We start from the raw sequence: 18,641 nt of genomic DNA on the forward strand, positions 1-18,641 counted from the left end.
CCAAAGTGGTCACGCTGAACGATGGTTCAGACAGCATAACATTCTCCACAGCTTCTCCAGACCCTTTCACATCTACTACATGTGCTCTTGGTGTGGTGACCCTGGTCTCTGTGAAAAGCACAGGTCTGAACCCATCAATTCTGCTATTCTGTTGGCCACAGGCTCTACAGTGATCACAGGGCCCACTAGAGAATGCTGGGCACTCATGCCACCCTGATTAAGTCTTTAGGAACTGTGCTTTCTCCCACCGTCAAAAAATATTACACAAAATATTTCTACTATAGTGATATTTTAAGCATCAGACACTTCCTTTGCCACATTCAAGTGAATCTGCACAAATGTATCTATTTTATGCATCAATATGTGGTAGGAATGTTCTTATTAATGCCAATGACCCATATAATCAGGCACCAGGTAACAGTTCAACAAAGACTGCAGTTGATTTTGCTTAATTATGCTCCAGGTTTCTTTCTGTAAATTGGCTTTGATACATCAAGGCAGACGCACAATTTGCTCTTCAGTCCTCATTTATGTTTGCTTGGTTCCATTTGAGGAAGTCAGAGCATAAGGAGACAATACTGCACCAGGCTACTTTTAGACAATTTGAGAAGGTAACCTCTTAAAGTTGGCATCTATTCATGTCAATGTTAATTGCACTTTATGTATTTATTTATTAGGAATCATGCATATCTCTGCTTTGTTGTTTTTAAGGTTTAGCCAGGGAAGTAGCAGCAGTACTTTGACAAAGTGGCTCACTTGTTTTTTAGACTTTCTAGAGAAAAGATGTCCTAATATTAGACTTCCTTGTTTTTCTTTCTGGCTCTTTCATGGCTATCAGCTCTTCTGGTCGTCTGTGCATGGTTGCAGCGGAAAGGCTATACAGCTGCTGACTGACATCACAACATTGCGTGTGTTTAAGGATGTTTATTACCAAAAAGCGCTGCATTATAAACACAGAATTCATATTTTCTAGTAAAAGAGCTGCCCATTCCTGCACTGCCCATTTCTTCTCAATAATTCCTCTGCTTCCTTAATTTTATTAAGAATCTACATTTCTGACGGGGGCTTGTCTCCTCAGCTTCCTGAAATCTACACATGTATGTCTGCTTTATCGCTGCCTTTTTGCCTTTACCAACCAGTTCGTGAGAGGAGACAGGCATGCTCCTTCTGCTGCAGAATTTGAATCACTGCCACAAGTGTAGGCTCGATTCTTCAGCATCTTATGCCAAAAATGCTTTCTGTTGAACATGCCTCAGCTGTTAGTGGAGGCTTTAGGTGTGACTGCATGCTTGCCTTGCCTTTCAAATGCGAAATAATACATTCCTAGGTAAGAATTATTTAAGGGCTTGGCATTTTACCACCAAACTCTCATCAGTCAAAATGAATTCATGGCAATTTGCACTGTTTAACAAAAAAAGGGCACGTTTTTTGTTTTTTTTTTACATTTCTGCAGCAGAGGTGCTTATTTCTATCCATGGCTGAGGGGGGGGAAAAGAAGGCAGTGAATTTTTGTGAGAAACGATTAAAATGGGACATAATTACATATCACAGAGAGTACAGCCAAACAAGGAGGAGGCCATTCCAACACACACACACATACTCACACATACACACACGTACACACACGTACGTACATGCGCAGGGCATCATCCACCCACAAACACAAAGAACAATCAGCCCTCGGTGATAAATACCAGAGTCTCTTCCTTGCAAGTTTCACACTGCTCTAAATGAGTATTCTGGTTGGACAAGTGCAGCTCTGAACAAGGATTACTGAGAAGCAGTAAGTGACTGTCGTTTTCTTTGCTTTGTGTAGATGTGATCGTATTTAATATCAGACTGATGAAGATTTTTCTTGGAGACTCTGTGGCCGACGCATTTTCTGCATCTTGCAGGTGTTTCAATATGTTAATTTTGTACCTTATTAGAGAAATATTGAATGGTCAAAATGAAAGTAATATGTCACTCAGTGTTCATGTTTTTGTTTATTGTCTTATGTGCCCATTAAAAGCCTTTTTAATAGAAGATAGGCAGCTTTTAAAAAATCAGTATGATTCCAAAAATGTAAGCAGTGTCATTTTAACAAAGCAAACACTGGCGCATTTCATGTATACACTCAGTATTGGGTCAGTTTTATTTTATTAAACTTAAATTAATTCAAGATAAATGCCCCATATCTTAATGCTTTCTTATAGTTCTTTCTGTTTTTTTATGCTATAGAAGAACAGATAGATGTATTTCATTAAGAAGTGAATTAATCAAATTAAAATGTTTTATGTCATAGTGCAGTGCTGTTTTCTGTTGAATATGATTTTATTCAGCTACCGTTATTCCAGTTTTTAGCACTGGTCTGTTTAATAGATTTTAAAATGGCTGGATATCAGAGGTATCAAGCAGTACTACAGTGTTAGCCGCTCTAGAATAAACTTTAAATGACTGTAAATGTGTGGTGGTTGTTTTCACGCTCTCCTCCATGACACAGATGAGGCATCAGGTGTGGGAGAGGTCTGACGAGGTGTGCGTGGGCCTGTAGCGTGACCGGCACAGAGCCAAAACATGAGGACCATCCTGCCTGTGTGTGGAGGCAGTGATGCCGGGGAACCCCGCAGCCTCCGCAGCAGGGTTGGCAGGATGAAGAGGCTGCTTTGGCTGAGGCAGAGTCAGTGCATGGGCGTTCACATGAACACGGAGCCTGGAGTGTGGCTAAGGAGTTTCCAGTTTTTGGACACCGATGGACAGTGTGAGGTGAGTTTGGAGTTTTGTAGCAATGTTGAGAAAAGGCTGGTGTCACGCTCAGCTTTATGCAATAGTGGGGTGCTATTCTTGGTGCACTGTCAACAACTGTGTTTTACATTTTCATCTAAATAGTTCAGGTGAACCTCCTGAAAGTCAATAGTGAAACTAACCCAAAACATCAGTAACCCCAGTTCAAAAATGCCGTTTATTTTCTGAATAGAAAACACAAGGTATGATTTCTATATAATATGACTCACTAGAACATTACATGAAATATAATCTATAATATTATTACATTTTGAGATTTATATGCCTTTATTCAACTCAACTGAGATTTGGATTGTAAGCAATAGTAAACAAAACCAGTACACAACATAAATAAATGAATTACCTATAACATTTGTTAGATTCTGCAATCACGAAGTTGCACTGAGCTGTAAAAGCACTTACAGTCCATTATTGCTAAAGAGTCCTGTGTAGTGGCAAGGCCCTGCCAGCCCTGCCAGTTTATGTAATAACCCACAGCTGATAAAAACAATGATCTGCAAGACTTTTCATTAATGATTAACTGTTAAGATAGTTCACACCATTTAGCAAAATATGTTTTAGAAAAGCACCGTTCACTCTCAGGAGACTTAAGTTTCTCCATATTCTTTGTTTTGTGTAACCAGCAAAATATATTCAATTTCTAGAGAAGAAAGGAAGTTATTTATGCAAAGACTGATCCATCAGTTTCAAACTGGAATTAATTATTTTTCATTAAAGGTTCATTTTTCTTTGAATCATTGTGAAACATTAATAGAAGTTGCCTGTTACAGGTTCCTATATCTCAGGTTAATGTTGCCAACAACCAAACCTAATATTCTTTCTAACTATCATGGATGACTGGGATAAAACTGGAAAACAAGAACTTACTGATATCTAAGAAAGAAGTCAAATATAATAGTTTTAAACTGATTACTTAAAAATCCTGTGTCCTGTGTGTGTGCGTGTGTGTGTGTGTGTTCATGGGTGGGGTGAGTTCAGCTATTGTCCCGTTGTTTTTACAGTCATGACGTCATCACTAACAATAGCCTTTTAGTAAAACTAAGGAAGAACTACAGTGCATTAGACTCTCCAGAAAATATATCACATTTCAGACCAAAGAAAAAGCCTTTTGATCATGCGTGTTTTTCAAAGCAGTCATCGTTAACTGTTTGTAGGCTGGGTTTTACTTGTTGCCTGCCTGCCATCACATCACCATTTATTGTGTCTAATTAGAAGTAATTGAGGTCTCCCCTTCCTCTGTTTCTCCACATTTTTGTTTAGCCTCTTTCGAAATAGAGGGTGGCTTTGTGAGAGTGAATGAGAGTGAAACTCATTAGGCAAACAAAAAGCTCATTCTTCCTTTTGGGCTTAATGATCAATGACAGAAGCCTGACTGAAGATGCTCCATCCGCTCAGCTTGTGTTTTGCTCATTTGTCAGTTTGTCTCCAAATTCACATGAAAGAATTTCTTTGGTTTTAATACGTAGATGCCTATCGCTGTTTTGTACCTTTTCTTTTTAAATCGCACACATATTTTTAGAACTACGACCTGTCTTTGTGGTATGTCACCGCGCCTTTAACACGACATTAAGCTCTTGGGGAAAAACTGTCCTGACTGGATTCTTTTATGGTGTGACTGCATTGTTTCTAGTTTTTTCACACTGGCCTAGAATTAGCTTTGCATTTGCAAGATCAATCTTCCCTTAACATTTTCCAAAAACAAAAAAATAATATTTCCTCAAAGAAGATGAAGCAAGTGGAAAGCACTTGGGCCTGTTTAAAAGGAGCGTTTATGTCTATTTACAGCTCTGTATCTACTGGAGTCTATATGATTCACAGTTCAAAACAATCCCTGTTTATCTCGAATTGGATGCCTTTATTGTCAAGAAAACAAAAAAATAAGAAAAGGAAAATAAAAATATATACACATTCTTATATATGAATACATATGCATACACACCTACATATACGTAGGTGGCCAACAAGAAGTCATCATTTGGTGGGAGGCTTCCATTAAATAATTACTGCAGCGATTAACATTCTTCGGGTGGGAACTGGTTAGTTAACCCTGACTGATGCAGTGACTAACTTTTTAAACATTTTTTAAAAATATTTTAAAACCACAATTTCAGAAGCTGCCTCCTGTTGTCGTGGAAGAGATGATCGTCTGTTTCAGAAGTGTCCGATTTTAAGCCTGCATCAATCAGAAAACCAAACAGACCATAAAATAAACTGTAGAGCTCATAGCAAACTAAATGGATTGGGGGTAAACAGCTGTTTAGCTTTAAGAAAACCGCTTATCAGTGAGGCTGTTTGGCAAGGAAAGACTTTCACTTTGCTAGGGACTGGACTCTGGAGCAACAGAAAGGCCAAACGGTCAGATGACTCCACATTTATCCTGTTCCAGTGTGACTGGCCCATTAGGATAAGAACTGAGCTGAATGAGGTTTTCCCCCTTATGAATAGCATCTGCTGTACAAGCCTGTGGGGGCAGTATTATGATGTGTTTGCTTCGGTTAGTCAGGTCTTTAATATTAAATCAACCCTGCCTGAATATAGTGTCTTTGGGACATGCTGGAGAAGACTTTAGACAGTGGTCTGACTCCTGCATCATCAGTACAAGATCTTGGCAAAACACTTAATGCACGTCTAGAAAATAATAAATGTTGTGGCATTTTGTAATGCTTTTCAAAACACTGAAATCTAAAAGGTCCCCAATTAAATAGAGTGTGAGGTTTTGGCCAGACATAAACACAAATCTACATGTACACACAGATATATTCATGTATAAACAACAGAAAGTAAAATCCCCAGAGTAAATTGTAGTAGTAGTATTTCAGTAAAACAGTATAGGATGAGGAGAAGTTCTTTCACATGATTAGGAAGTGTTAAATGCTGTTTCTTAGTCTCGCCCTGATTGGATGGTCCTCTACAGTTTTATTTGCTCTACAATTAAGGCCACCCAGACTTTGAGACAGAGGTTCACAAACTTCTTCTGACATGCCCCCAAAACTGTTAACTTCCCACATAGCACAATTTTTTATCCATCATTAAATGATGATAAAAAGTTTCCTCCTTTTCATTAGGCTGTTCCCTTTAGGGGCTGTCGCAATAGATCATGTGCGTCCATCTCAAAATATTTCTTGTAACCGTGCATCAGAATCCAATATATGTCAAGACATACTGAAAAAGATGATAGTTAAGGAAATTAAGGTTTCATCAAGTCCATCTTTTACTATTTATACCATGGCCAGCAGATGTCACAGTAGTTGCCGATTATCATTGTTTTATGAGTTTTATGTGATATAAATTTGAACATTTCTAAATACTTACTTATACTTATTAGTTATTTAAAAACATATAGCTATGACTCACTATTACCACACATATTGTAAGCCGTCACATTGCATTATGTGTCTGGTACTAACACTCAAATGGCACTGTGGAGTCAAGCTTCCCATTCTAGGAAGGGTGCTGGACCATAACAACATCATGGTGGCTTCAGTGAGGGAGGTGAGGCTAAATTTATGACCAGCAAACATGCCAAACCCATGACAAAATGTGATATCTCTGACACTAGAAGTCACAGACTTCACCTGTAATGGCTGTGCTGGGTTCGTCTAAACTCTTTTAAAGAGTCAAACTCACATCAGTGATAGAATATGAAATCGTTACAGAGGTTTCATGCAAAAACAAGTTGGTTTTTAAGACCATTCTTACTCCACTTTATTTCTCATGAAAATATAAATAAAATAATATTTTTATCCGACATGTGTGCTTTGGAGACTTGGAAACTCAGACAGCAAACTCTATATGGTTGGAGAAATAAATATAGAACAATTTAATACCATTCGGGTAATTATGTCTTTGTGACTCTCCGTGGTTTATTTTACTTGAGTGGCTTTCAGTTTTAAAAAGTAGCCAGACAGACGGATAGATGGGGTCCTTACTTCCTGATGTCACACGTAAACAGCAGTGATCATATTACTCTGCTGATGCTGCTGTGATAACAGCGCTGGAAACCTTTACAGTATTGCCAGTATCAGTAACAAATTTCCAGTCACAACCTCAGGCTTAACATATGCACGATAGCGTCTGATGCTATTTATTTGGCTAATCTTATTGGTTGTTTGTGTTGAGCCGGCCCACACCTGTTTATTAGCTCCGCCCACCGAAATAACTTCTATTCGTTTTACCCGACCAGGCGTCATTCTAGTTAAGCGACAGTTTGGAAAGTTGTGCTCGCGTATCTTTGTATTTATTTATTATTTTTTTAAAGAGACATTTTCGCTATATTATTTATGAAGGATGAAAGTGTCAGGTTTACTTCAGACTCAAGCCAAGTGTCGAAGACCGTGATTGAATCCTTAAAAATCCACTGCCACGAGAGTTTACACACAGAAGGACTTATTTACCCCAAGAGCAGGATAAAGATGGGAAAATGGCACTTATCCATGGTAGGTCAAATGAACGATCTTCTTTCTGGCATGCATTAGTTATAAGTTAACACATGAATCTGACTGCAGCTTTTTCATTCTTGGTTGTTTTCATTTGTTGTCAGCTTCATGTGAACTTAATCGTGATTCTATGGTGTGCAGGGAAAATATAAAAGTTTCATTCACTGTTGAGTATGCGCTGGTGTCACAATGCTTTGCACACTGGTTTCTGTCATGTGGTGTCAGGTATTTTAAAGAGTGCTCTGCTCCTATTGTCATGCATGCACAAAATAACGCTTGTTTACCAGCAGGATCAGCGAGCCTCATTTCAGGTCTGTGAGTATTAGAAGATGAGGTGACACCCAGATCTCATGGCAAGTTTGAGATTGTTTGCCTGTGGGGTTTGGAACCCAGTTACTGTCTAATGTCTGTGGCTTTGTAAAACACCATCTATTTGGAGTTATAGTTATTAGTTTGAAGGGCTGCTGGATCAGTTTAAGCTAGATCAAATAAGTATTGTTGTCTTTTCTGCATTTATAATTATTTGTGCTTTAAGAGTTGCTCTGCAGTTTCACTGCCTGATCTCACATGTCTTCCATAGCTTATATAATTAATAATTCAGCTGATCAGTGGTCTGTTTAAATTCCTTTTAAAGTAAGAGTGGTAAATTTTTATGCTCTTAAAAATCATCATTGTTGTTTGACTGTCAAAGATGTTATAATGTTGTTGTTTGTCATTAATATGACTAAATTACAAAATTCCAATCTAGAGACATCTGGAGTTTTCTCAGATCTGATGTTAAAATAAGTTTTAAGTTAATCTTTCCATTACAAAATGTCATAATTTTGTGTCACACGTAAAAATAAACCAATGGCCCGTTTTTTTCCCCTATTACATCTGACTATTTCTCTAAAGTTTTGGAGGAGGAAATATGAGGTTGTATCTAACTAAGACTTTCAAATTCCTCATCAAATTGTAGTCAACTGTGTCAGGTGCAATGAATCATCCCCATGTTTTTTGGCATAAACAAATACGTCAGTAAAACAAAATTTTCTGTCATTGGTCACTAGGTGTGTGTGTATGTGCGTATGTCATCAGTGAGTTTAACGAAGCAGAGTTCGATCTTTTTAAATAAAATCATGGAATTTGTTAAGTTAATTTTGAAACAATCATCTGCGTATTCCAAGGCTTTAAACAAATTTAGATCACATTTTTTTATTCTCTCTTATACACTGAATGAATTCTGGGGGCTCTGCAGAATCACAAAGACCAGAGCAGAACACAGGAAGAAATTTCATGTGCTAGGTCCAGATTTGTCAGATCATTACCTGAATTTTCTCCTGCAGGACCCGGTTCAGGAGTGGGGCGAAGAGGAGGAGGACGGGGCAGTGTTTGGGATCACGCTACGCAGGGAGCCTGTGCCGACCTCGACCATGGGAGAGCTTCCAATGAGCTTCGTCCAGTACCACACGGTGAAGGTGCGCAGGCTGAAGGCAGCTACCCTGGAGCGTCTGGTTACCCATCTACTGGACCCTGAGAAAAGGGAGTCCGACTTCATCCAAGTGTTCCTCTCCACCTACAGGGCCTTCACCTCCACCAGCACCCTCATTGAGCTGCTGTTTCAGAGGTGAGATTTTGTAGACTTGTGTTAACAGAAAGCATGAGGGTGCTGTCAGCTGGTGTGTAAGCCCGTATATGAGATAATTTTGCTGCTTGATTTAACATGTATAAATGTACACAGCTGGAGTCAGATGAAGGCCTTAATTTTTTGTGAAATGGACCATTTGAAAGACGAAATCAGTTAAGCCCTAATCATCGCTCCTTATCAGAAGCCACAGATAAGAAGGCTTTAATAATTGCCTTCTAACTTATTGACATTTATTTATTATTCCACTTTGTGCTGCTTTTAAAAAGGTCATCACTGCTTACAAATGAAAGTGGAGCGCATGCGTAATAACCAGGTTTACAACATGCCCAGTGCACAAATCAATTTCCAAAGGACAGAGCAGTTTAACAGCCTGTTTACATCGCCTCAGCAGGTTTCTATGACAGGTATTATCGTCATGAACTAAACAAAGCAGTCTCGAGCTTTATTCCATTGTGAAACGATCATGGCTACACCCTCCACACCCAGCAACTATTTACAGTTAACTTATTGATTTTGCCTCAGGAAATACCTTCAGGAATCTTTTGCAAAGTACATATTTCGGAGTTGTGTATACACCAATGTGTTAGGATGATAATAGAAATTATTCTATTCTCCTCCTAATTTCTATTAGGAGGAGAATAGGATGTTCTAAAGTTATAAAACAAACACAGCTCAAAGAAACTTTGATGTCTCTTTTCTTTCTAACTCAACTTTGCTAATTACATCATGTATGGATCTGTGACCACTAGTGTGGAGTTCATATATTATTTGTCAAACAGTCGCCCTCATGACTGCAGTGCTGGTGGCAAAAGATTTCCTGGGAAATTTCTTAGAAGCGATCACCATCAGAACAAACTCTGAATTGTGTTTTCCGTCTTTTGCCTTACAGGATTTTGTACAGGATGTGGCCTTTTGCTGCTGTTGTAAAACTTCTTAAAGAACTATATTTTAACTGCATAAGTTGGGTTGAATTAATTTACCCAGCTTACACAGTCTTTGACTTGCTCCTGTGCTGTGACCACTAAGGTTCTTAAAGTTCTGTTTTGTTCCCTGCTTTCATGCAATAAAGGCACAGGATCCTGTTATAAAACTTCCTGCACATGCGACAACGTGGCACCATTCTCCAGTTTTACTGCACGCATATCATTATTAAACACCATGGGGGGCATTTATCTGTTTACACTCTGTAACAAGGACACGGTGTGTCTGCAGGGAGTTAGAGTGTTGCAGGACATTTCCACAGGATGAACAGTTGTTAAGCTGCAACCCTGGGACTTTCCTTGTTTACAGGGTTTATTCTGTCATCATTCGCTCACTATGTTGTCCTTTTCTGTGGTGATAATACATAATCCTGTCTCCCTTGCCGATTACAGAAATGACTCGGTCACAAACCTGGATAACTCAGTGAACGCGAACAGGTGAGTACAAAAAACAGTTACAAGTTTGTTTGTTTTTTAGTTAATCTGTTGTAAATTATGCATGTGTTCCTCAGATATCATCAAGTCTCATGTAAACTAACCTTGTGGAGTAAAATTAACAATCAATCAGTAATCGTCATCTCCCATGAATCTCCTTTAGTACCTTGGTCCCAGTGATCCGGCTTTGGTTAGAGGAATACAGCGAAGACTTCAATGAGCCCCCTCAGTACCAGGCTCTCCGGACTTTGTGTGTCCACATGCAACATCGGCTCTGCTTCAGATGTTTGGTTCATCATGCAGAGGGCCTGCTCAAGAGGTTCCAGGAACAAGGTAAAAAAAACAAAAAACAGATACATAATGTGTGAATCAGTTTTTATCAGAAGAATTTAGTATAACCTGATGTTCAAGACTTTATATCAACAATAAATCATTTAATTTACAGGTCCAGATTAAGCTAATTACTTCTAATAATCTAATCTTGGCTATTTATCTAAAAGAAGGAAGCTACCTGTGAGATACTTGTTTCAATGACCTCATTGGTCTGTTGATTTTTACAAGGTCATTTTTGCAGCATCTGAAACAGTTCTCCTTATTTACAAATACCGCCGCGGGTTCACGAGTGTTTTCCTTCACGTGTGCATTGAGCTGCACGTTTTAATGTCATTTATGATTTGGCGTATTTGACAGATTGCGGCCAGCCTGCGTCAGAGCACAGCAGTGAATCACTGCAGCAGGTAGATGAAGCCGAGATGTCCACTAAGAATGAAGACAAATACAACTTTATGGACTTGCCCGTGAGGGAAGTGGCTGAGCAGCTGACCAGACTGGACGCTGTAGGTTTCGTTTTTATAAAAAATTGAAGTTCTGTGTTTCTCGGGTGATTGTGGGAGGGTTTTTTTTTTTCTCATTAATTTTTTCCTGTCTTATGACAATTTTTTCCCCCAGGACCTGTTTGTCAAAGTGGAGCCCTTCCACTGCCTGGGCTGCGTCTGGTCCCAACGTGACAAAAAAGAAAACCGAAACCTGGCACCAACGGTCCGCGCCACCATCTCCCAGTTTAACGCTGTCACCAACAGTGTCATCACCTCACTCCTCTGCACATCCCCGCACCTCCCTTCCACTTCCTCCCCTGGCTTGTCACCTTCTTTGTCCTCTAACTTCCTGTACCCCTCCTCTGCTCCGAGCTCACCTTGCATCTTGCGCACCAGCCCCTGTCACAGAGCACGCGTCATCGAGCGGTGGATCGCTGTTGCACAGGTTTGCATCACAAAATATTTAGAGATTAACAAAAAGTTTCCATCCAAAAACAAAATGAGGACACAAGAAAGACACTAACAATCTTATTGTATCTGTGCAGGAGTGCAGAGAGCTGAAGAACTTCTCTTCTTTAAGGGCCATCCTTTCAGCCCTGCAATCCAACGCTGTGTATCGCCTCAAAAAGACATGGGCTGCTGTCAGCAGGTCAGCAAATATTTCATTTATATTACAGGGTTGTTTCACTCAAAAGAAGAATATACTACTGCAGGAAAAAGAAACGATCTTTATGTAATAAATATTTGGGGTTTTCAGGGAAAGCATGGCCACCTTTGACCACCTTTGTGAGACTTTTCCTGATGAGAACTGTGTGCTGACCAACAGGGAGATCCTGGTGGAGGTAACTACATGTATTTTCTACACATACACATGTGGGAGAACGTGGACCGAAGATGAGATAAGAAAGCTGTTATTAGTACCAAGTGTTCCTGAAATAGGCAGAACTGTACTGCCTTCGGGGTATCTGTATCTTTAGCTCAGTCCTCAGAGAATCAAGGAATACAATAATGAATGCACTGCAGGAAGACATTACCAGGATTCTTCCTGGAATGTACAACAAGAGCCTTGTTTGACTTCTCATAAAACCTGCTTTACTTGTATATGTGCCTCTTGGGTCTGTAATTACAGCTGGATGATGATAAATGTAAACTGTGGTAAATTAAAACCTGACAAACAAACATGGACAGAGAAACACCTTTTAAAAACTAGCCTAGAGAGTGTACTGCTACTTAAAATTCCAGCCACGAATACCAATACAGTCACATGAATTCTCACACAGCTCCGTGATCACATTTTCAAACTAAAATGTTTCAAAGGAGGTCCTTAATCATTTCATAGAGAAGCTTCATAGAGAAGTCCTGTCAAGTGGCCTGTTATTGTTCATTAATTACTTTCTCCTTTTTGATGGTTGAGTCACATATTCTTCTGAATTTAATTCACAAGTCTAAAGGTGTGGCCAGTTCACTTACCACTTTGCTTTTTGTTCTGAGAGCCTTTCCCTGTGGAAAGAAACTGATACGAGTGTGTATTCAATGATACTGCTTTTATCAGTGACAAAGAGAAGCCCATTGTTCTTAGCTGACACTAATAAAACTGCAAATAAAAGTTACTCCCTGGGCATTTGTCCTACTCAGTGGTTATTAATATGTTGAGTGCACATGTCTAACACTCGTTTGCAAGTTTTAAACACATTTGTTCTTCAGAAGTACCCTCCCACAGCACCCTGTTAGGAGGCCCTCAACCCTGACAGGAAGAATTATATAACATGCCTACTTTGTTTTCATCTCACATTACAAACCTGAATTTCCATTTTCCTGTAGGATGGGACTCACCCACACAGCAGTGGCATGTCGGCTGATAAATCACCCCGGCTCTGCTCGGAGTCCAGGCAGATGGTAAGAGGATACTCATCATCATTTCTGGTTCCTCAATTTTAGATTTCACCTAAAAAAAAAAAGTGAATCTGTCAACTAAGCAGGCTGGTAAAACTAAAAGAAAGAGGTCATTTTCCCCCCATCATCAATTTAGCTTCCTTAAATATCACTTGTTCTCAATTTTAGTTCCCTGCTCAGTTTCTAGATATGTTGCTAAGTTCCACTTCTTGTTTAATAGAAATATATTTAATGGAAATTTTAAATGCACTGACAGCTCACACAAATGTTTGCATGTATGGAAAGATGCATACACCCAAGAGGTGTGTGTAGCATTTCCCACGTCCATTTGTTTACTCAGTCTGGGTGTGGCTGTGTGTAAAATGTTTTATACCCCCATAGTCATGATGTCTATATACTGAGATGCTCTTCTCTCTGCTGTTTTGTTTCTGTGCCTGCTTACGTATTAAATATCATTTTCCCTGGTTTCCTTCTGCTCTGCTCACCACCGTCTTAAAATCTCACTAGTTTTTTTTTCTGCTCATTTTGCGGGGATGTTCTCAGTCTTAAATAATGGATTTGGCTTTTTTGTGCTTAGAACTACAGCAGTGGTGTGGTACCATACCTGGGCACTTACCTGACAGTCCTCACCATGCTGGACACAGCGTTGAACGACACAGTGGACGTGAGTTCTTTATTTGTTTGCCTTTATGGCACTTCAGTGGATCTATTATCCAATATAACTCAGGTTGTTTATTTTTCCCTCTTTTGTTCACAGGGTGGCCTCATAAACTTTGAGAAACGCAGACGGGTAGGTGTCGCCTCCTAGTGGTGTCTTGCATAAATTACTGACAGATTTCTATATGCCGCCTTGTTCTTTCTGTTCTATATTTTAACCTCTGCTGTATTTTATTGTTTCCTTTATAGGAATTTGAGATTCTTTCTCAGATTAGGCAGCTTCAAGCTTCTTGTTCCCACTACCGTTTTCCAGTCAACCCTCGTATCGCCGCCTGGCTGCAGACGCACACGCTGCTCACAGACCAGGAGAGGTGAGAATCACATAAAACCCCTTCATATACATTATGAAGTAGGTTTTGGTGAAGTCCATCATGCCTTATTTTATTTGTTTTTGTCTGTTGTAGCTATGAACTGTCTCGTGGACTGGAGCCTCCAGCTGACCTCTGCCCCAGCTCTCCCAACACATGGAGCAGTTATCTGCTCACAAGGAAGCTCGCCGCGTAAGTTTAAAGTCTGTCGGTTTATTTTTAGGTGCTTTAGAGGTTACAATTTTAGTTAATTGAACATTATTTAGTTAAGGTGGGTGTTCATTTCTGACTCCATAACTTTAGAATGTCATCCTTATTTATCTTACACACGACCAGTCAGTCGCTTTAATGCCTCTCTCTGTAAAACAGCTTTCTTCCGATTGGCTGTTCCTCTTAAATAGAAGGTTTTTTAAAAAAGCAGGTGGAGGAGGCTTCATGGGAGCCAAGAGCAGAACAAGAGATCTGAGCATGTAGATCAGTCTGCAGTCTGAGATTTTGGCTCACAGAGATCACTTGTATATACTTTGGCCTCATGATTTGAAGTGTTGGTCATGTTTAACATGAGTATCTACTTTTGCTACACTATAAATATGACACAAAATTAGGAAAATCATAATAGCCACTCTTTAAATTCTGTTTATAGCTTTTTGAGTCAGTTGAATGAAAGCTGTAAGTGTTAAAGTGCTCAGAAGTGCTCAACTCAAATTGCATTTGCAGGTTGAGAACATCTGTCGACACTCCTGTCAGGAAGACCCACGCTGACCAGATCAGTGTGTCGTCTTCTGGCTCGAGCGGTTCAGACATGGAGGACCTGTCTGTGCCTCAGCTCTCCCCCCTCAGACTGAAACTAAAGGTATGAAACCTCCACACTCCTGTATATAGTCAGACAGTATAACGGTTACCAGGGACAAATGTTGTATTCATATTCTTTCCTCGTCTCTCTCCCCTCAGTCGTTCTCGGGCTCCCTTCACAACGTCACAGAAGGCACCTCCTCCGGGTCCTCCTCCCCATCCCTGTCTAGATCCTCCTGCAGCTCCTCACATCCAGACCTCACATCCCCCTCCCTGGTGCTAAACCCAGACCCATCGTCCTCATCATCATCCAGCTGCTCTCCTCGGGCGCTGCCTGTTTACAACAAACAGGTTTCTGACTCGTGTATCATCAGAGTCAGTGTGGAGTGTGTCAGCAATGGAAACGTCTATAAGAGCATAGTGGTACGTCTGGTGATCTGGTATATCTGCTCTTTAAAGGTCAGCCAGAATGTTTTTGGCAAACTTTGTTCTAAAATAAGAAATTAGAAGAGTAGTGTCGGGATTACATGATGAACTTTCTTGTCCCCCTTTGTGTTGACGGAAAAAGTTAGGTGTGTTTTTAGCTTCCTTTTAAGGTGACAGTTCAGCGTAACGTTCAAATTTCAAATGCATCAATGCGGATGTGAAGTGTTGACTCTGTTATTTCTTCTCCAGCTGACCAGTCAGGAGCACACACCTCAGGTGATTCAGAGAGCTCTTGAAAAGCACAACATGGAGGACTTCAGTTGCAGTGACTTCGGCCTCTACCAGGTGCTCAAAAATGGAAAAGGTGAATATCTCTGCTTCACACTTCAATTCAAACAGTCTAAACATTTGAGTGCTGGTGTAACCTGCTCAGAACAGAATGAACCTTTATCAGTGAGGACTTTCAAACTGTGTGTCTCCTCTGCTTTTAGCTGTTTGCAAAAACACAAGAGTATGTTCTAAAAAGTAAATAAATCATGAAATGTGACCTTAAACTGTGCACTGCATTAACTAGATAAACGATATACCAATATTTAATCTCTGAAAGCAGGAAACATTTTCACTTGTGCAATGATATGTTTCACCATCAGTCTGCAGCTTTCCATAAATTAAAATGCAAATCAGCCTCAGCACAAGATGACATATATATATTCTAACTCCTGCTCTTGTAATATTTTAATAGCTTTTAATTTCTTAAATAGACTTGAAGGGCAGACATTATTGGAAATTTGTTTCTGCATTAGTCTTGCAAATGGAGAAAACTAAATGGTACTTTACTTCTCTTCTTGCCACAGAGCTCCAGATACCTGACAAAGCCAACGTGTTTTATGCAATGTGCCCCACTGCCAACTATGACTTTGTCCTGCGCCAGCGCTGGAGGAGCCACGGGAGAAATTTTGGCTCTTCAACCAGCCCTGGAGCTCTGCCCAGGTGCCGCCGTGGAAGGTGAAAAGTATTTGGTCTGAATGAAAGGATCGAAGGACACTTTTTTTAGAGCGAGAGTGGAGCTGTTTATCTGCACCAACCACTTCAAGACACATCTGTGGCTGTTTGCATCTACTTATCAAGATGAGATTGTTACTATGTAGCAGCAGACGAGAGCAGAGATTCCCAGACTTCGACTGAAACATAACCCGGAGAAGTTCTCATCGAAGCTTAATATTCATCAGGAGCAGCACTGGAACAAAAGCGATCCTGTGCTCCTTGAAAAAGTTTGAAGGAAATGTTCAGATATACATAAGACTGAATGCAGAGAATAACCTGAGTAACAAAAAGTGCAATCTCACCAAGGATTGGTGCCACGAAGAACTCTTCAGCTTTCACCGCAGGAGATGACACATATCAGGATCAGCTGGTCTTACAAAGCAGTCCTGTGTCATGACCCAAAATTAACTTGCTGTGCGGCTTCTGTCTGTGACCAGTTTAGCACACATGACACTTTTCTCTCAGCCTGTTCGGCTGCGTGAGCAACAGGGGCTGCTGTCTTTCACAAACCCGGCAGAACAAATGGAAGAACAGTGAGTCAGGATGATTAAATATGAGATGTTCGCTCTCAGATGATGAGCACAGATTCCCAAACAGATCGAGGTTGAATTTTACTCATGCTGAGTGCATTGGATGGAGTGAAGCTCTGTTTAGACCAACACCTACTGACCCTGATGTGGACGTGTCTGCAACAAGTATTCATTTGTTTTGTAGTAAATGATTTCAATATTTTAATGTAACTTAATGAAATCTTGTCATTTAAAATTATTTATAGTGTTTCAGTATTCAGCTTTTAGAGCTACGGTGATGTAGTAAAAACGTGTCTGTATGTTTTTTCATGTTTTCTAGTCTTTGATGAAGTGCTGTAGAAATCATGTTAACATTTAGTTCTCATAAGCTCAACTCAGTTTTGTATCTGTTTGATCGAAGAAAGCTATTTCTCTTTTCTTTTTCTATGTTTCTTTTTTAATTTGCTACGGTGAAATGAAGGACTCTTTTTAAGTAAGATAATATGCACATTATGTATGTTTATATAGTCTGTGGCCTTGCCTGGATTGTGGCATTTGTTTTAAGTTTTAATGCTTACATGGGACATCACACAGATCATTTTCCCCTACCCAAACTGTTATTCAGGTGCCGCTTATGGTCACTAATGTCTGTAATCTGGGGTAATTATAGACCACCAGGCCTACTATAATAAGTCAGTTTGCATGCATCACTGTGCATGAAATTAATCTGAAAAATGGTTCTCGTATGTGAAAATAAGGATGAACTAGCATGTGAATTAAATTAGCAGGTTAGAGCTACTCTGTGAGGCTAATCCTCCTGAAAACTACCAGCCAGATGTTTTTATGCATCTAAGATGAAAATTTAAGTCAAGTTCAAAAGTGTTCAGTCACTGAACGACATAAAATATTTTTTGTTTTGTTTTTTAGCTTTTGCACACTGGTGGGTTGTTTTTTGCAGGATTTTGCATCACCCATTCATTTTAAAGCTTCTATGATCTGGTTTAAAAAAAAATCAAGTGAAAAGTTGGTAGCAAAAGGAGTGGCAGCTGCATTAAATGAAGGAAATGAATTAGCAGGTTTTCATCTTTGTTTGTTTTTTTGCACATCAGAAGTTCGGTATGAACATTTTTTAAACACTTTATTTCAGCAGATTCTTTATTTAAGTTTCATCTAAGCATTTGCTCATAATAACTGATGTTAAATGTTTAGTAATAAAATGATTTTTGTCATAGTGACACTGTAATCAGTTGTTTTAATTTATTCCATTTTTAATGGTGTGACTTCCTTGAACACAGAAGAAATGATACACTCGTCCATCCATCCATCCATCCATCCATCCTCATCCGCTTTGTCCGGGGTCGGGTCGCGGGGGCAGCAGCCTAAGCAAAGAGGTCCAGACCTCCCTCTCCCCAGCCACCTCCTCCAGCTTATCCGGGGGAATACCAAGGCGTTCCCAGGCCAGCCGAGAGATATAATCTCTCCAGCGTGTCCTGGGTCTGCCCCGGGGCCTCCTCCCGGTGGGACATGCCTGGAACACCTCACCCAGGAGGCGCCCAGGGGCATCCTTGTCAGATGCCCGAACCACCTCAGCTGGCTCCTTTCGATGTGGAGCAGCAGCTGCTCTACTCTGAGCCCCTCCCGGATGGCCGAACTTCTCACCCTATCTCTAAGGGAGAGGCCAGCCACCCTTCGGAGGAAGCTCATTTCTGCCGCTCGTATCCGCGATCTCGTTCTTTCGGTCACTACCCACAGCTCGTGGCCATAGGGGAGGGTAGGGACGTAGATCGACCGGTAAATTGAGAGCTTCGCTTTTACACTCAGCTCCCTCTTCACCACGACGGACCGGTGCAGCGTCCGCATTACTGCAGCTGCAGC

The 18,641-nt window shown here is 40.2% G+C and overlaps 1 protein-coding gene across 2 annotated transcripts; it reads left to right on the forward strand.

Moving 5' to 3' along the window:
- The first annotated feature begins 1,678 nt into the window (after positions 1 to 1,678).
- On the forward strand, positions 1,679 to 18,001 carry rgl3a (ral guanine nucleotide dissociation stimulator-like 3a). Of its 2 annotated transcripts, XM_026170008.1 has the most exons (18): positions 1,679 to 1,783; positions 2,483 to 2,745; positions 8,546 to 8,826; positions 10,221 to 10,265; positions 10,426 to 10,595; positions 10,953 to 11,098; positions 11,211 to 11,522; positions 11,623 to 11,726; positions 11,835 to 11,919; positions 12,899 to 12,973; positions 13,548 to 13,634; positions 13,728 to 13,760; positions 13,877 to 13,998; positions 14,092 to 14,187; positions 14,713 to 14,848; positions 14,947 to 15,210; positions 15,463 to 15,577; positions 16,068 to 18,001. In XM_026170008.1, exons 2-18 carry the CDS (start codon positions 2,557 to 2,559, stop codon positions 16,220 to 16,222), a joined length of 2,415 nt encoding a protein of 804 aa, XP_026025793.1. In that variant the 5' UTR covers positions 1,679 to 1,783; positions 2,483 to 2,556; the 3' UTR covers positions 16,223 to 18,001. The 2 variants fall into 2 exon arrangements, with proteins under 2 accessions (XP_026025793.1, XP_026025794.1); XM_026170009.1 differs by lacking the exons at positions 1,679 to 1,783; positions 2,483 to 2,745 and adding an exon at positions 6,628 to 7,220.
- Positions 18,002 to 18,641: the final 640 nt, after the last annotated feature.

This window comes from Astatotilapia calliptera, chromosome 6 (genome assembly GCF_900246225.1).
Source record: "Astatotilapia calliptera chromosome 6, fAstCal1.2, whole genome shotgun sequence".
In the NCBI taxonomy this organism is placed as follows: domain Eukaryota; kingdom Metazoa; phylum Chordata; class Actinopteri; order Cichliformes; family Cichlidae; genus Astatotilapia; species Astatotilapia calliptera.

Bases quoted from the DNA above. Each gene is read 5' to 3' on its own strand.
- rgl3a (XM_026170008.1), top strand. From the start codon at position 2,557: ATGAGGACCATCCTGCCTGTGTGTGGAGGCAGTGATGCCGGGGAACCC. The intron at 11,099-11,210 runs GTAGGTTTCGTT...TTTTTCCCCCAG, and splicing joins AGCTGACCAGACTGGACGCT to GACCTGTTTGTCAAAGTGGA. The intron at 13,999-14,091 runs GTGAGAATCACA...TGTCTGTTGTAG, and splicing joins CTGCTCACAGACCAGGAGAG to CTATGAACTGTCTCGTGGAC.